We start from the raw sequence: 17,379 nt of genomic DNA on the forward strand, positions 1-17,379 counted from the left end.
TGTAAGTCCACAACGCTGYAAGTCCTTTGAGCCCCCAGCAAAGAGGGCTCCAGCCTGTTTCAGTGGTGGCCTGTGGCCTGGGACAGCTCAGCTTTTTCTGGTGCAGAACGTGWCCCAGAAATCAGGCGAGCAACGAACAGCACTGAAGCTGAGAGGGAGAGAGTCACACAGCCTGAATCATCACCCGCTGCATGCCAGCAGAAAGGGAAGGAGCAGGCAAAATGGCCAGCATGGAAAACCTCCCCCCACATCTGTCTCCACAACAACATCAGGGATCAAACATATCTAWGGAGCAAGCAGTGCTGTCTATGGGAGGCCAGGCTAAGGGTGAGAATGCACTCAAAATATCTCAGCAGCATGGGCAGCAAAGCCAGGGAGACCCTGGGAGGGTCAAGTCCGAGGCCGGTGCAGGAGCTGCACAGCAATGCAGAGGCATGAGTTTGAGCCTTGCTTTGTACTTGTTTCAGAGGCCGTCCCTGCTCGCCACCCTGAAGGGGCACTGGACCCTTCAGACGATGCTGTCAGATGAGACTGCTAGATCCATCGCTTCCTTGTGATGAAGGAGCAGGGACACCTGAGACGTGCAATGCCAACGGGGCATTTAGGCACAGCTGGACTGTCCATTCAAGCTCCCTGCACAAGACACCGCTGAGGTTTCCTTGGAATTAATACTGGTCAAGGGGATGCAACATGGAGAAGCAAGCGTGAGCCCCCTGCCAGTTCTCCTGCCCTTCAGCAGGCAGGGAGAAGATGTCCTGCAGCTGTTGACCATGCAAAGGAGGGTGCTTCCCATATTACAACACGCTCACAGGAAGAGCCCAGAGATGCTCTCCGTGGACAGGCTGCTGTGCTGAAATGGTGCATTGAGCAATCAAACCAGTTGAAAACCCTGGTGTCTAGAAATAAAAAGTGACTGTTTGTTTTCTAACGCCTATAGGAGCCGGTGGGGGCCCAAACCAAGCAGCARAAGGTTGGAGGAAGCAGCTGTAGCGGGTTTATTTCATATTCCTGAGCAGTTCAACTGTGAGTTTGGGTCTGCGATTGAATTGTGGTCATCTTTGCACAGAGCACTTTGCCTCCAGAGCTGCAAGGAGATGGCTGTAGAGCTTTTCCTGTTTCTCCAGAACTAGGTGGACTAAATCTCAGGAGCTTTGGCTGGACTGGAGCTCTGGATCCAAACCTCAGCTTCATCCTCCCCAGCCCAGTGAGTCTGTTCAGAGATCTGTCACCATATAACTCTTCACACAGTGCTTCAAGTGTGTAGTAGGGATGAGTAGAAACTGGTTGTCTTTGCAGACACTGAATCCTGCTCCTGAAGCCACATGCAGTGGTCTTTTTTTGTCTTTGTTGAAGACCAGGTCGTGGGAAACTATTGAAACACCAAGTAAAACCTTAAGAGACAAGACTGATAACCCCACAGTGTATAACCAGGCTCTTTTTCTCCCAAAGCAAGTGCTTCCACAGGGTGCAACAGCCCTCCAGCCATGACACACCTCTGGAGSAAGGCTGGCTTTGAACCCAAGTAACACTCCAAGTCAGTGAGCACWAGTCCTTTCCAGCACCCAGAAATCAAAGCACACCAGTGAACCCCCCAGAATAGATGTCTTTACATTAGAAGACCTTAAAGAAAGGGACAATAGATAATTCCCCCRTATTCTCTACCCTGATCCGCCCTTCTCCGCTTGCCAGTGGGAGGATTTGATAAGCACACTGTTCCTTCCCAAGCACTCGTGAGGACAATCATATATCTTCTGCAAGAAAAAGGTCAAGCCTTCCTCCACGGAAATCAAGTTCCTCTTTTCTTCCTATGTGGTTCTTTTTCTCTGCCTTTTTACTCCAAAAGGCAGGAGTTTAACATGGAAAACTCTCGGAAGGTACCATCCCTTGTCCTCAGGGGCTGCAGCGGTCTCCAGAGCAGTAGTAGGAGCTGGGTGGGCCTTCCCAGGAAACAAGGAAAYATTTCCGCTTCAGGAGGGAGTTTAATCACATAACTGCTCCAGCTCAAACATCTGCTTTCAGAGGTTTGGAAACCATGCTTGAAATAGTAGCAAGTGTTTTGTGGGGGACAATATTTTGAGCCTCTGGCATCCAGGCTTCCCCAGATCCTGTTTCACTGGGGAGGAATCAGCTAGCGGAGCRGAGGCTGCTATCTGAAGTGGGAACTACATCCCTGGGACTTGGGGAAGGGACCCTAGCTGGAGAAGATGGGGCCGCTGTCCAGGCTTGCCAGTAGTGAGCCATGGATGAAGAAGAGCAGACAGGCGGCGTTGAGGTTTCACTTCACTGCGGCCATAGAGAAGAACCCAAGTGAACAGAAACCAACGAAAGTATTTGAACCCCCAGTAGCCCAAAACCACTAAGGTTCAGCGCAGCTGCGCGGAGCAGCTCGTCGGCGCTGCCTCTGAGCCAGGCGAGGGTCAGGGCCGGGTGGCTGGGATGCACACACCGCTTTCAGGTCTGCGTGGTCCCGGGGACCACGAGCACCTGCGGTGAGGACAGCAGGCACCCTCGAGGACCTGCCCCATGCTCTGCTCGCCTGGCACGGCCTGAGGCATTCTCATGCGAAACGAGGTCCAGGCTGGATGTTCTCAGAGGGATGCTGTGGGGATTAAACGGATTAGTTTGGAGGAGCTCCAGGTGGCCAGGAGACCCCAGACTGGAAGCGATGGGTCTCTTCCCTTCGGACGTGTGGTTTTGCCCAGCTGGCAGGCAGGGAGTGCAGACCTGTCCCAGGTTTGGTGCTAACCAGCGGCATTGGCAGGGACAACACGGATAAAGCACCTGCCTTCCTACGCCTCAGGTCCTCCCGTATTAAAGACAACCTGGGCTGGGATTTGTTAAGCCCCTCTTTGTGGCAAAAGTATGAGATCTGCAGAAATTCCTCCCAGCGTTTACAAAGGCCACTGGAAATCTGGGCCAGAGCATCGCTCTGTGCAGCCTGGCACAGTTACCTTGAAATCCGCTGCCGGCTGCCCGAGCAGCTGGTCCTTTGTTCGCGAGCGACCACAAACCTTGGACGCGTTTCACACGTCGGGTTTTGGGAGGGGAGCCGAGCCAGGGAAGCCCGGCTTGGGCCAGACATTAAGCATGAAGCCCGTGTTACCGCGCGTCCTACCTGAGCCCCGAGCAAAACAGGAACCCTGCCTGCAATCGCAGAAACCACCTTGTATCCTTAAAACCCTCCTCGGTCTTACGACTGCGGAAAAAAAACCCAACACGGCTCAGCGCGTTGAAGTCACCATCCATCAGGATGACCAATCCTGTCCCGCAGTCTCCTTCCCGGTTGCCCCGGGGCCACCAGTTGTCTCCCCTTGGACCTGGCCTGGAAGATGTTTGGGATGGGCACCATCCTTGCTCGGCAGAGGTCCTAGACCAAGCCCAGGGCTCTGAAGCACTACGGGAACACTAAAAATAAAGAGCGCAGCCCAGTCCTCCAAAAGGTGCCTCGGCTCCCCACTGCTTTTCCGCGGTCTTGGGGTGGAAATTGAAAGAGCCCTGAATACATAGCAGGTGGCTCCAGGCGCGCACAATATGGTGGTTTCTGAGGAAGGACTTGTTCCAGGCCATCTGTGGAAACCGCAAGCGGTGTTTCTGGTGTTTCAGCCCGCGGGCCGTCACGTGTTTCACAAGTGGGCATGCTTTGTTCCACTGCAGCCGGGCGCCCGCGGCGGGCGCCGCGCCGCCTCTGCCCGCAGCGGAGGAGGACGCAGGGCCGGAGCCACCTGCGCAGAAATGACGCTTCCTCGTGCACCGGGCAGCTCCAGGGGACAAATCCCCCTGTGGGAGGGATGAGCAATACGGGGCAGGGTGGTTTGCCCGAAGAGCTTACGATAAAGGAGAAAGGCTGACTCTCTTTCTCGTGTTTTTGCTCCTTGCGTTAGTTTGAGCCGGGTGGCAGCAAAGCTGTATTGTATGCAAATGCGCTGCGCTCTCAGCGAGCTAGTTCTGATGCAACGCCAGGGACCAGAAGAGGATTAAACCCCAAGAGAAACATCAAGATGGAGCTAAGGAGGCACAGGAAAAGACTGAAGTGCCAACGCCGCTGGTGCTCTGCCCTGCGCACCCGCAAGGTGCATTCCCACACTGCCCACCTCCACCAGACACATCCCATAAGCCAGACCTGCCATGGGAGCTGGGGGCTTAATAGCACTGGGGATAGTGCTGCAGCTGCAGAAATCATGGTCAGCGGCCAGCTCTTCTCACAAGCGCCAAGGCCACGTGCCACAGCACCTGCAAGGGATGCACACAGACCCACGAGCATCCCACCAGCACGGTGGGACAACTTGGCCACAGAGCAGGACGCCCATAGCGCACATTCCCATCTTGCAGGGCCTGGCAGGACTCTGCGGGACAGCCCTGCTCGAGGGGTCCCACACAGCAGGACACCAGGTCCAGGGCAGCTTGAGATGCAGGTCTGCCCTTAGTCCTAACGTACAGCCATTCCCGGGGAGGGAGAGCCCTGCGCAGCGCTTACTTGGCCTGCACGGGAATGTCTGAGACCAGGGTTTTCCCATCTCAGAGCGCTTCTTGGGTGTCAGGAGATAAGCTGTGTTGTCCGTTGTGTGTCCACCGCTCTTTGGGACTGAGGAAAAGAGAGCGGCTATAACTGCTTACCGTGGAGGAGTCAGCTTCAAGTCCCACGAGGGCTGAACACTTAATTGTTTCAGAAATGTCTCACTGGGAAGGTTGAGAGATGCCCGTCCCAAAAAGGCTAGAAATCCAGGAGCTAGGGCAATCTGCTGGAATAGAGGTGAGCCGTAGTCAACCAGAGTCCTCCCAACTCAGTTGTGCCATGACCACACATTCTCACTTGGGGAAGGTCTCTACCATTAATAAGAAAAGGCTAAGAGCAGCAAGACAGGGCTGATCTGCTTCGGTACCCAAGCAGAGGGAGAGGCACAGCTTGGGATCCTTCCCCTCCGCATTTCCCGAGGAGACTCAGTCTCCGCCTGCCTGGATCTCTGCAGACCACAAGCGCTGGCTCGCACAGTCCCTTGGGCGTCAGGGTCCCACCACACAGGCTGTGCCCTGGGCAGGGGCAAAGCAGAGCACACATAGCAGCCACCTACCCCCCAGGGCTGCAGGAGGAGGAGGCTGCTGTTGATGTTTGTCCTTCGCAGGGGGCAGGGGACACACCAAGCAGGGGTCTGCCAGCCTTCGTAAGCCTCCCAGGGCATCTGCCCAAGCCAGGCTTGAAGTGAAGCCAGCTGATGAGCAGATGCTCAGCCTCTCCTGTACACCCCAGGCTTCACTGCCTGACCAAGGTTGAAGCTCCCTTATTGCCATTAACTCCTGGCTCCATGCAGATGAGACCTCCCCAAACACCCCCCACACAAGACTTGGTGTTTGTGACCCACGAGGAAGGCGGGTGGAAAGGATTGTGGGTTACAGCTCCAGCAGGGAACACGGGGGCAGGGATGACTATGCGCCTTCCAGCAGGGCTGCAAGTAACTGCCCGCTTCCCAGGACCTTGGAGCACCATGGCCTTGGCCATTGCGGCCATGGGCAAAGGGCAGCCAGGTCAAGCGCTGTGGGAGATGGGCATGGGCCCGTCTTCACGCTCCTTTGAATGGAGGCCCCATGAGCAATACCCTTCCTCCTCCCTTGAGCCGCATCGCAGCTCCTGTCCCCGAGTTGAAGCCGAGCAGTTAGGGAGCAGGAGGGAGGCAGCAGAGGCTTAGCACAGGCCCGGCCACAGGGGAAACTGAGGCAGGAGCAAGTCAGAGGTGCCAGCTGTCCTCACCAGAGATTTGGCACTCCACTTGTTGCAATGAAAAAAAAAAGAGACCATCACAAGAGAGATACAAAATATAGCACTTTAATTGCAGCAAGATAAAAAAATTAAAAACATTTAACAAAAAACTCAGGCCTAAAATAAATAGGCAGCCTTAGCAACATGTGCACGGTCCTGGTTTGTTGTCAGCCGCAAGGCGCAAGCCCCACGTCCTAGCCACACGCACAGAAAGCATGTTAATGAGGATTTACACATGGACGCTGCTGCCTGGTCACGCTTGGGAGATGCCAACATGTGCATGTTGGAGGGTGAAGTCAACTTATTAACACTACGCTGAGATCTTTAAAATAAAACATATTATATATATTTATATAAACTCTGTCTCCGGTTAGAGGAATTAAAACTCCTAGGTTCCTACATCCTAGGTTCTTATATCCAACATTTACATATATAATCTTTGCACCAGCTTCCAAATTTCAAAGTACTTCCATATTACAGATAAAAATATAAATCTCATAGCAAAAATAACGAACAGGAATTTCTTCGGGGAAGTTTTCCTTGGAAGGCATACCTTATCCTCTATCAGCAGTATTACAAACCCTTTGGGAAAAAACTGATTTCTGGGAAGAATTTACTACATTTGAGCATTTTAAAGCTTTTCCAGGAGTCACCTCCTTCCAAAYTGATATTCTCAGCCAGGTCTGAGTTGCAGACTGGGGCAGGTCGTTATAGCTGTTGATTTTCAGTTCTGCCTCACTTGTACTTAGAGGCAGCRCAAAGCGCTGCTAGCTCAGATCGTCCCACCCAGCTCGACGCTCTCCTCCTCCCCTTGCCGTCAGCTAGGGGCAGCGATACAAGGACTATCTCCTTTGGTACAAAAGGCATTGTTATCAGTAAAGCATCTCCAGACCTGACATTGGGGATCCAACTCACTCACAAATAGCAATTTTTACTGCTGTGTTTATACAGACTCTAGACTGGAAACAGCAAAGAACAAGAACCAGAGGACACTTTCCAAAAGGAGRGTTTAGGCACTAATGGAACCAAACTGGATCTAGATTAACCCAAACTGCCGTATTATGTCTGTCGAGGATAAGGTGGCTCAGACAGCGATCTGTTGATTTTCTCGGAAGAGCGGCCGCTGGTGCGGCCCGCAGATGTCCTGGAAGATCCTGTACACTTGGTCGTGCTGCGTCTCRTCCGCGATGGGGAGCATGGGGCTGCTGTTGCAGGTCTTGCCAGCCTCCTCCACCACCTGCCTGACATACAGCTGCTCCACCTGCAGCAGAGGGTTCAAAGAGGCATGAAGACACTGAACCAAGAGCAGCATCTTGAGGCACCTCCCATCGCCTCCGTCCACGCTCCGCCGAGCCAGGCAGTGGAGCGCAAGAGGTGGGAGAGACGCAGCAGAGCAGACCGAGGCGAGAAGTGACAAGCACATGGGAGTCACCAGGACCAGGGCGAAGGGGGAATGAACAGATTTCCTAGCAGTTTAGAAAAGCTTTTTAAACTGCAAGCCGCTTGGGGGCTTTGTTTGCCAGCGTGATCTAACCAGATGGTGCAAGAGGTCTGAGAAGGAGCTGCCCAAGCACCTCTGCAGGCCTTGCATAAGCCAGTATTCATGATCCACCCACCACTCCACCAATTTAGGCACCCAAATGGCCTGTGGCCCCAGGGGCTGAAGCTCCAGCCCCACCATAGAGAGCAATACAGCTCAGAAGAGGGGGGAAATTGAGAGCTAAGGGCTGGGAGCAAAGATCCCAAGGGCAATCTCATGGTGAGGCCGCACCTGAACAAGGATGAGCTTGCACCGCAGCGGCACCGCGTCCGGGAACTCCTCTCCAAAGCACAGCATGACTCTGCTCTCCGGGAAGCGGCCTTGGTTGTTGTAACACTGCTGCAGCTCTGCAAGGAGATGAGCACAGCTGGAGGTCACCTGGCACAGCTGTGATCATCTGCTACACACACACACACACCCCCCCCTTGGGGACCAAATGCATCCTGCCACAGAAGAAACCTGTCAGCTTGCTCAAGAGAAATGAGCTTGTTTTTGTGCAGTCTCCAACCATGAGGAATTTGTTAAATGACACTTCACACACCAGATTATTGCTTCCCAGTAGGAAAGAGCTACTTGTCCAGAGTACCAGAGCCCCTGGGTAACCCAGTAGTGACGGATGCTGATAACTTCAAAGTGCTCCAAAGCAAAAGGCTCACCTRGGGCAGCCAAAGGATTTACCTCCCTACGGGTGTTTAGCCAAGCAAGGATTTTAAGACCTAACATTGGATGCTTCAGGCCAGATGCTTTGGCCCCACATGCCTGGRCTCATGGACTTCAGCATTAGGAAGTACAGCACAGTGGTTAGAGCCACCAGGGTTGTCACTCAGCAACTGGAAGAGCCATAAACAGCACCTTCCCGGCTCAGCTGAGCTCTGCCTCCCTGCCRACACCAGCAGGATCAGCAGGGCAGTAAACAAAAAGCCTGGAGTGGATGAAGAGGAAAGAGGAAGGAGGGAAAATGCTCCTACAAACCTCGGAAGAACTGGTTGGTGTCAAATATCTTCACCACTTCATCCCGGTCCAGTTTGTTGGGCCTGTCCTTGTACACCATGGTGTTCCCACTCCAGAAGACCCTGCCTTGGCACAGCCTCTTGATGAAGATGCCTTGCTTGTTGCTGTGCAGCAGGACACCTCGTTCCAGGTGCCCGAAGAGCTTCTTGGTGATCTGCTTCTGGCGGTCGTTCTGGATCGCTTCAGCCGACGGGAACCTCACGTGCTCCAGGGTATCTGGGGCATAGAGCTTCTCGCTGTGGCCAGAGGGCTGGCTGAGCGAGATCCGGCAGCCTTCGGGGTAAGAGGTGGTGATGTGGCCAACCAGCCTCCCTCCGTAATAGAAGCTGATCACCATCTGGGAGTAACCTGTGAGGAGATGCACAGACACAGCCCATCAGGAGGAGCAGCCAAACCCCTCCCGAGTTTCAGCTGCAGGGCCCAAATCCTGTGAGGAGCACAACATTTCCTGGGAGCGCATCTTACTCCTGGAGGAGACCTCTTACTTGCTGATCAGTCCTGCTATAAGGCTGAAAGCAAGAGGAGATGTCCTCTAGCAAGTGAGAGCTCTGGTTACTGAACCCCTTTTTCCTGGCTGATGTCAATTTTTGACATGGCACCATACTGGCCCAGGTAATACTCGCTTCCCCAGGTTTTGCTTCTCTTCTGATCTACCCAGTCAACGTACAGCTTGGGTAGATGGCTGCAGCCTAAACCGTTTTAGGTACATAGCCACTGCACTTACTACAAGAGCTGAACATCATTGACCTGAACTGCAGGAAGGATGGCGCGGTGGTTAGAGCAACAGGGATTAGAGCAGCCCCCCCATGCTGCAGGCACTACTCAGCAAAATCCTCTTCTCCCGCTGCTTTCACTCCACGCTTCCCCTGCTGTGGGCAAATCTCCARGCCAAAGGGGCAACTGACCCCAGCATCCCTGGTCAGCCCCGTGCATGGGTGCCCTGGCTGCAGGACACCCCAGCAGCGGCAGGATGTGTCCCTGCTCAGCCTGCAGACCCTGTGAATACTCAAGCACCCCCAAAGCCGGCACAAAGTCCCCCGCCGGGCACGGAGCAGAGTTAGCAGAGCCACCTTCTGCCACGGCACCTGCATGTGCAAGGCAGSGACCAAGCTCCCCAAAGGCATTTGATGGCCACAGCGTGCAACCGAGCAGGGAAAGCAGGGCAACGGGAGCCGCCTTACCTGAATGATGCTGCTCGTAGCCGGAGTATCCGTTCATCAGGGGCAAAGCTGTTGGCAGAGAGAAACCACAWCTGTGCCCGTGCGCCCAGCTCTGGCGGAGGGCGTCCTCCCCAGAGCCCGAGCACCAAGTCCTGCTCGGCACCACCGACCCCCCAGGCTTCTCTCCCCGAGGGACTCGTGCTCATCAGAGCTCCCCGTTCCTGCTTGGCAGACGCCAGCGAATACGCTAGGGTGGATTTAATCTCGTGCAACGAGTATTGCACTGCCGGGTCTCTTGTAAGAACCACAACGTTCATAGTTAACACTTTAAGCATTCTTAATAAGCTGAAGGATTGAAAGGAAGATAAAACCCAGCTGCTGTCCAGAGGGAGGCCGTCTTGCTGCCCTGGGTTTTCTCCCCGGCAGCCGCTCCCCTCCRGATGGGAAGCTCGGTCCCGTTAAACACCGCACAGGCTATCGGCTACTTACCAGGGCTGGGTTGCTGCATCCACCAGTCCGGTATCGGGGGGTTTCTGCCAGTCTCCTGAGGGGGCGAGGGGCTTCTCTTGATGATACCCAGGTATTCGTCTACGCAGGGGGGCTGGAGCAGGGAGAGAAGCCCGTTAGATCAGCCGGAGCCAAAGTCAAAGCAGGTTTTGGTCACTGATCTGCCCCAAGCCACTCAGTTGCCGGCATTCCCCCCCTAAAAGGGGCCCGAAAGGCAAAGCAAGGAGGACAAAAGAGTTCAAGGCACAGATGAATGCATTTGGTTAGAAAGAGGGAGTTTGGGAATCCCCAGGCTGTGTCCCCAGATAGCACCCTCGAGAGCCGCTGAGCAGAACCAGCCCAGTGTTACGCCGCAGAGAAGGGGAACAGAGCTATGAAAACACCCTCTGTCTCCCTGGTGCGCGTCTTGCCGACCCGAATGCAAATCTAAAGCACAGTCCATTCATGGGTAACCGTCCCGAGGCCTCGGGTTCGGTTACATGAATGAATGCAGCCATTGTAGCTGTAAAACACAGCATTTSGGGCCATTCCGACTCCAAAAATCCCTGTAGATTTTTACTTTAGAAAGGCAGCGTTTCAACTGAGAAACTTGGCTGTCCATCGCTTCTGGTCGGAAAGGTCTCCAGCGGAGACGATGACTTACCTCTTTAATTAGGTCATCTATTGCGGAGGGGCTGCAGTCCATGTCTGTGACTTCAGGCAAGCCGCTCCCGTTCGCGATGCCGATTTTGCCTGGGAACAAACACAGGGATTCAGCAACAGCCTCGAGCCCCGGCAGCAAGCCGGCACGGGGCCAGCCACGCGGAATAGCCCAGCGAGCCAGCGGCTCACGTCGCCGCTGGGTTTTAGAGAACGCTTCCCCCCCACACCCCCCACCCCGTGAAAGTTATGAAACCGAGAACCACAGCGGCCCAGCGCCCCGTAACATCGCCCGGGTGCAGCTCGCAGGGGCTGGGCAATTCCCTGCCCGTCCCCTGCTCCAGCGGGAGCCGCCTTTCGGGACCCGACTGCCCCAGAGACCAGTCGGCGAGTGGTTTCGCCAGGGCCAGGTCCCCCCACAATGGGCAGAAAGGTCAATCGAATCGAGCAGCGGGGGACAGAGCTGGCAACGGCCCCGAGGTTTTTTTTTTTTCCTGAGCACCCCAGAGACAGGAGATGCTGCTGCTTCTCCTTTTTCTGTGCGCTGTCAGTGGGAACCTGCCGTGGCATTTGCATACCGCGCAAGAGCCCGGCGCTGAGCCCCCCGTGTGAACGCGACCGAAGAAGACCAAGATGCTAAAGGGAGATTTCCTGGCAATGAGGTTGGTTTTTTTTTTTTCTCTCTTTTCTTTTGCGCAAGTTTTTACTTTAAAAGAGGAAAGAAAAAAAGCACACACACACACCTAACCACAAATAAGATATACTTAGTGCAGCCTACACCACACCGGACATCACAGCAACAACTGCTCTCTGCTCAACTGCTGTTACTCTAATCACTGCTGTCACTGCTGGGCAAAGGGGAAGGGATTTATTGCATTTATTTTATTGCATTGATTGCACCCTCACAGGGCAGGTTGGCGGCACCGCGAGGGGAGGACAAAGTGTTGGGGCTCAATTCCCCCCTTCCGCCCCAAAGAGACCTCACTGGAGGAAGGACTTCAGCGGTGCCCCCACGACACGGCAATGCCACCAAAGGAGCAGGGAGCTGGGCAAAGCGCCCTGGGTGCGAGCCTGTGGCTTGCAGGTGGCATTCCCACATCTTTTTTTCCATTTGGGAGGAAGGAGACTGAAGCGGGGGCATGGTGCGAGCCCTCCCCAAGGCTCGAGGCTGTCTATCTAGGAAGAAAAGGTTCGACCCCAAGGTTGGGACAGCAGAGGTGAAGCAAGAGATGGATCCCAAGATCCGCAGCGAGGCCCTTTGCATCTCAGCAAGGTCTTTGCTCCTTCTCTTTGCTGAAGAGCAGCATCCGAAGCCTTACGGGAGAGAAGCTCACGCGATGCTCCAGGTAGGAGCAGCTCTTTAGGGAAAGGGAGCGAGCCCGTCCTCCCACGCCTCCCCGGCGATGCCGGGCACATCCCCAGCGCCAGAGCACGGGGGTGCGAGGGCGAGACCCAGCGCAGGAAGCACAGCTCAGCGCCCAAATGTAGGTCAGCGGCACCGGCTGACGGCAGCGGCGTGAGGCCACTTCTGTTTTCGCCCGCGGTTACTCGCAGGAGAGCCGCGGCCTCTCCCAGCTGCGGCCCGAGGTCCAGCGCATCCGGACACTTACACTTCTGCTCCTCCTCCGGGACGATCCGGTAGACCTTGTAGGGCTCGGAGATGTCCAGCTGGGACCTGTCCGTCACCTCCTCGAAGTCGGGGCTCTTGTTCAAGGCGCAGCGGAGCCGCGTCTTCCAGGTGGCCGGCTCCGCTTTGTCGCCTTCCTTGAACTTGCCTTTGAAGACGGCCCAGGCCTAGGAGCGAAGCACAAAGCCGGGGCTGAAGCAGCCGGTTTGCACACCGAGGGCTAACCCGCTTGGACATTCCTCCATGCTTTGGAAGCAGAGGCTCTTGCACCCAGATTTAAAAGCCTTGGAAAGCTTAAACATTAAGTCACATGCCCCAAGTCTCTGCCAACTAAATTACGCCAGCCTAAGTGAGCCAGATCTGGCCCGGTGCCTCTTATACCACAGCTTAAACTAGAGCCAAGATCGTAACACATGATTTCCAAACGGCTTTCCCTCCTCTGTCAGTGCAGGGATGGATACAAGGAGATGCACCCGAAGCAGTGATGGGTCAAATGATCTGTTAACACCCAAATTAAAAATCAGAATAAGCCTTTATTTTCAGCTTCCAGCTAACTTCTAAATGAGGGTTGGTTTCTTTTAAGATTAAAATGCTATTTGTACTCCTGGTAGAGAGGTGGGGTAGGTGGGAAAATACATTTTACCACTGAATGGAGATTAAAAGTATTATATATATAAAAAATATGTATACACACATATATATTATATATAGATACACACACACATTTTTCAGCTATCTGAATTCAACACAGCCTTACTGTCTTCATAGCTCAGCGTTCCCGAACTAGCCCCTAATTAGCTGTTCCTGCCCTGAAAGACAACTCCACCTGCCAGGGCAGAGATTCGGCGATGCGGGCGGAAGGCAAGGGAACTCCTGTGGAAGAACCTGACCTTTTTGGTTCAAGAGAGGGTTTTCCAGTTCTTCACCCTGCAATGTAAAGTCCCCCCACCCCCAGGGAAAGCTGACGCTTCCTTCCTTCCCCTATAGCTTTTTTTTTTTTGGTAAATCCAGTCTTTCAGCAAAAGCTGTCTCATGGGAAGGTTAGACCAGGTCAAAAAGAGCATATTTGGCTCCTCCTCGCATCAGACCAGAATTAGAACATGCTGAAAGTGAATCCAAATCAGGCAATTGCCGGAAGAGATGCAAACCACCCCCCCAGAAGCCCTCTGGAGATTCATTCCTACGTAACGGGAGGTGGCGAGGAGTCTCCTGGAAGGAGCAAATTTGCGAAGTCTGCAGACACTGAGGATGCTTCTCGCCAGCCAAGGCAAGTCCGTCAGCAAGGAAAACCAGCATCATGGCACGCGGGAATCATCAAGAACACAAGATCAAGCATCCTGCCCTACCTTGAAGATAGAGGCATCCACCTCCTGGTTATAGTCCTGCTTCCCGGCGTGTTTCCAAGGGATGCGGAACATGGTTTTCTCCTCATTTTCCCAGATGAGCCCAGGGTAGAGCTCGCTGTCGATCTGCTCGATCAGCCACTGCCGGAGCCGTCTCCCACCGTTCCTGTCGCACATCCTGGAAGCGAGACAGCACCGGCATCCATTAAGCCACCCTGAGCAATCCCACCCCAGGCAATCCCAATATCCCGTCCCCAACGCGGAAAAGGGCACAGGGAGACAGCAGCTTGTCCATTAGCACCGGAAAAAAGGAGCTCTACATTTCCATGTCTTGCTGGTAAGAATTTGGGTACGGAGATATTCCGATGTGTTTTGCTATCACGATATATATATTTTTAGCCAATACAACTAACAAGCAGTCCCTGCAAGCGGAGCGGTGGATCGGCGTGCTAGAGAGCCTGCCGACTGCAGTGAGATTTCCAGGGGAAAAAAAAAAGAAAGCAGAGCAGTTTTGGTACAAGCGACCACACTCCGCTTTAGTTTGTCATGCTCACGCCTGGAAATAGCGACGCCTGCAGCGGCAAGCGGCTTTAGGCCGGGCTGCACGTCCCATGTGTTTATACGTTGCAATTTCCCTCCTTTTTAATGGGAAAAGGGAAATCAAGGCAGTATCCGAGTGGCTTCTAATCGCCCCTCGGTGACACCCTCCTCCTGGGGGACAGCTTCATGCAGGACCAGCACCCGCCCCAAAGCCCCCCCCCCCCGCCCCCGGACAGCCACGCTCGCCGGTATCCGCTTCCCTGGATTCGGACGTGCCACGAACGGCAGCTGCAACTCCCTGCACCCGCCAGCATTCCCGCACAGCATCTTCAACGTGGAATTCCCCCCACACACTCCCTGGACAAGGGCCGGAGAGCGGGTTAAGGGAGATGAAAGCCCCAATCAGCCCGTTCAGACCCTGCAGAAGCGCGGCTGAGAAGGACCTTTATTTGGGACGGCGTAGGCATGGCAACAACAACATGCCATATTTTTGAAGGATTTTTGTTTTTTCCCCTCCTCAGAATTACTTCAAATTCTTCTCCCAGCTCCTTTGATCAAAGTCCATGTGCTCCGGTCACAGAAAAAAAAAAAAAAAAAAAAAATGACTTAAGCTCTGTTTACTCGTTCTTTTGGCTGCGTGACATGTCATGCATGAGCCGTGGAGCCAGCGATTGAAGAGCCTGGTTGTGCTGTCACCTAAAGGAGCAACACTGCACGGACCAGCCCGCAGTAGATGGTCATTTAGGTCCACGGGAGACGGGCACCAAGTGCTCCAAGCCACCGGCACGCTCTGCCCTTCGGTAGCCCTTGCAGCAGCCCCAAGAGCGGGGTTCCCGCATCAGATCACCCCACATCCCATGCAACCCCCTCCGCTTCAGCGGGGGGAAGAAAAAATAAAATTAAAAAAAAATAATGCAGGATTAAGCCACAATTCAAAGTAAAAGCAGCGAGGACTTCAGAGCCGGCTCGTTTTCGCGCACGCAGCCCAGTGCTATACTTAGCGGCCGAGTTTCCTCTCGCTCGCAGGACTTGGGGCCCCAGCGCCACACTGAATGCGACCGGTGTCCCCAGCCACAGCTAAAGGCAGCTTCGAGGACTGGCTCGGCTGGGACACGAGGAGCACCCGTGCCAGCTCTTTGGAGCTGATTTTGCACAGGATGGATCGGAAAGGGAAGAAATAAAACACCTGCAACCTGCCCTGAGCCAGCAGTGCAAACTAGCTGCAGAGCACCGAGGAGCTCCCAAAGCCACCCGCTCCGCACGCCCAAAGTTAACAGGAATCGAGCACATCTGCTCCGAGATCCTCCTCCCTGCTGCACACACGCAGCCTGCCCCGAGCACGGGGTTCGTGGCCAGGGGCCGAGCAGGGGGGCAGGGGCAGAGGCACGGCCAGAGGAGCCTGGGGCCACGCGGCCACATCCTCCCAAGCACGGCAGGCCTGCGGCCGGACAGACGGACGCGTGGGACCGAGCGCCGCGAGGTGACCTCGGTCCAAGCCGCCCTTTCTGCAGCCTTCAGGTCATTTGGAGCAAAGGCGCCTGGGTGGCTGCGGAGAGCCCACGAGAAAACTGCGCCCAGGCTGCCGAGCTGGAAGCTAAGCACCGAGTCCAGCCCTGCCCGGGTGCCCCATCGCGGCGAGACCCGCGGGAACTTCGCGGCACGGACCGCGGCCGGGATATAGCGACCAGGCAAAAGCTATTTGCAGCGTGCAGCCCAGCTGGCACCGCTGGCGGAGCAGCCCCGGCACACCGAGGAGTGTCTCTCCGCCAACCCGCCGGGCCGTTGGGAGAGGTCAGGAGATTCCCAGCGCTGGGATGCATCACTTGCGGCAGAGTAGGTCAACAACACTCCGAGTCAGAGGCGAGCCCTCCCTACCCACCCGGCAGGCGACTTCGAGTTCCTTGGTTTTTCCCCTTCTCCAAGGGTTAGGGGACCCTCTCTCCCCTATTATTTTTTAAATAACTACCCCAGGGAGCAGGATGTTCCCGGGATGCTCTCAGCACAGCCTGGGACCCGGACCCTGCCCTGCCAAACGCTCACATATGTCGGTTCTCCGTCTCGGCCACCCTATTCCCGCACGCTCGAAGGCACCGACAGCTTCGCTGCCAGAGGCAGCAATGCACGGTTCGGCCCTGCTTTTCGGGACAGGTGCACGGCTCATTAAAGGCTCCCGGCATCGCCGGCCAAAGCGACGGGGAGGGCACGGCTCCGCATCACCCCCAAGGGGCGGGCGCCCCACAGCGCCCGCGGGAGCGTCCTCCCGCACCTACGTGCGGCTCGCCGGAGGCTTTCCGCACGGAACAGCTCTGAGTTATGCTTTCTAGAAAATGGGATGAATCAGAGGAGGCTCCCATTTAAAGGAGTATTTCCTAAACCCTTCCGACTTCTCCCCATCGCTGGCAGAGGCTCTGTTCCCCCCCCCAGCAAGCTCTGCAGCACCCACGTTTGCGATGCCGTGTGCACGCGCTGCCTTGTAAGACCCAATTGCTGCCTTCCCCAGCGGCACCCGCTTTGCCCGGAGCCTGCCTCCGGCATGCTGCTCACTTGCCCCCGACCCAAGGGGGACCCTGGGGGCACCGCTGGAGCCTGGTCCCACCGGAGGGACAGGGAGGAGGGCTCAGCCACCCTGTATCATCCCACCTCCGTGCAATGCGCAGTGAGACCAGGGTGGCACTTTGCACCCATCCCTGTTGCCCTTCGCTGCTCCATCACCCCCTCTCCGGCCACACAGCAATGCCCCGCTCCGTGCGCCAGAGCGAACTTCCCGGGCTGTGCTCCAGTCGCATCCTGCCCTTCCCAGCTGGCCTGGGGGTGGCTTGGCCCGGGGTCCCCACACCGCTCAGTGCCGAGCGGCCACAGGCCTCTCCACGCCACGCAGGGCTGCGGAAACCAGCCCGAGCTCAGCCCAGGGCCCCAGCCCCACAACCCAGCGCCCTGCAGATGCATTGCATGCATCCCCAGCGCCCCACACCCCAGTTTTGGGCATCCCTAATGCCCCACGTGCCCACTTCATGCAACCCCAGTGCCCCACATCCCAATTTTGCACATCCCCAGCTGCATCCCTAACACACTGCAACCCCATTTTGGGCATCCCCAGTGCCTCACATCCCAATTCCAAGCACCCCCACGTGCACCTCTAATGCCCCACATCCCCATTTCACGCATTCCCAGCAACCCCCATCCCCCGTGTCCCCACAACCTTGCACCCTCATCCTCCACATCCCCAGCGCCCTGCAACCCCGTGGGTGCCCCTAGCGCCC

General features: G+C 55.6%; 1 protein-coding gene across 1 annotated transcript; it reads right to left on the reverse strand.

The window, feature by feature from the left end:
- Positions 1 to 5,802: 5,802 nt before the first annotated feature.
- IRF8 (interferon regulatory factor 8) lies at positions 5,803 to 13,772 on the reverse strand. Its single transcript, XM_026092085.1, has 8 exons — positions 13,583 to 13,772; positions 12,220 to 12,403; positions 10,614 to 10,702; positions 9,953 to 10,064; positions 9,485 to 9,532; positions 8,265 to 8,651; positions 7,524 to 7,639; positions 5,803 to 7,013 (listed from the first exon to the last, which is right to left on the reverse strand). Exons 1-8 carry the CDS (start codon positions 13,754 to 13,756, stop codon positions 6,837 to 6,839), a joined length of 1,287 nt encoding a protein of 428 aa, XP_025947870.1. The 5' UTR covers positions 13,757 to 13,772; the 3' UTR covers positions 5,803 to 6,836.
- Between the last annotated feature and the right edge of the window lie 3,607 nt (positions 13,773 to 17,379).

The sequence above is a fragment of the Apteryx rowi genome, unplaced genomic scaffold, assembly GCF_003343035.1.
Source record: "Apteryx rowi isolate R43461 unplaced genomic scaffold, aptRow1 scaffold_94, whole genome shotgun sequence".
Taxonomy (NCBI): Eukaryota; Metazoa; Chordata; class Aves; order Apterygiformes; family Apterygidae; genus Apteryx; species Apteryx rowi.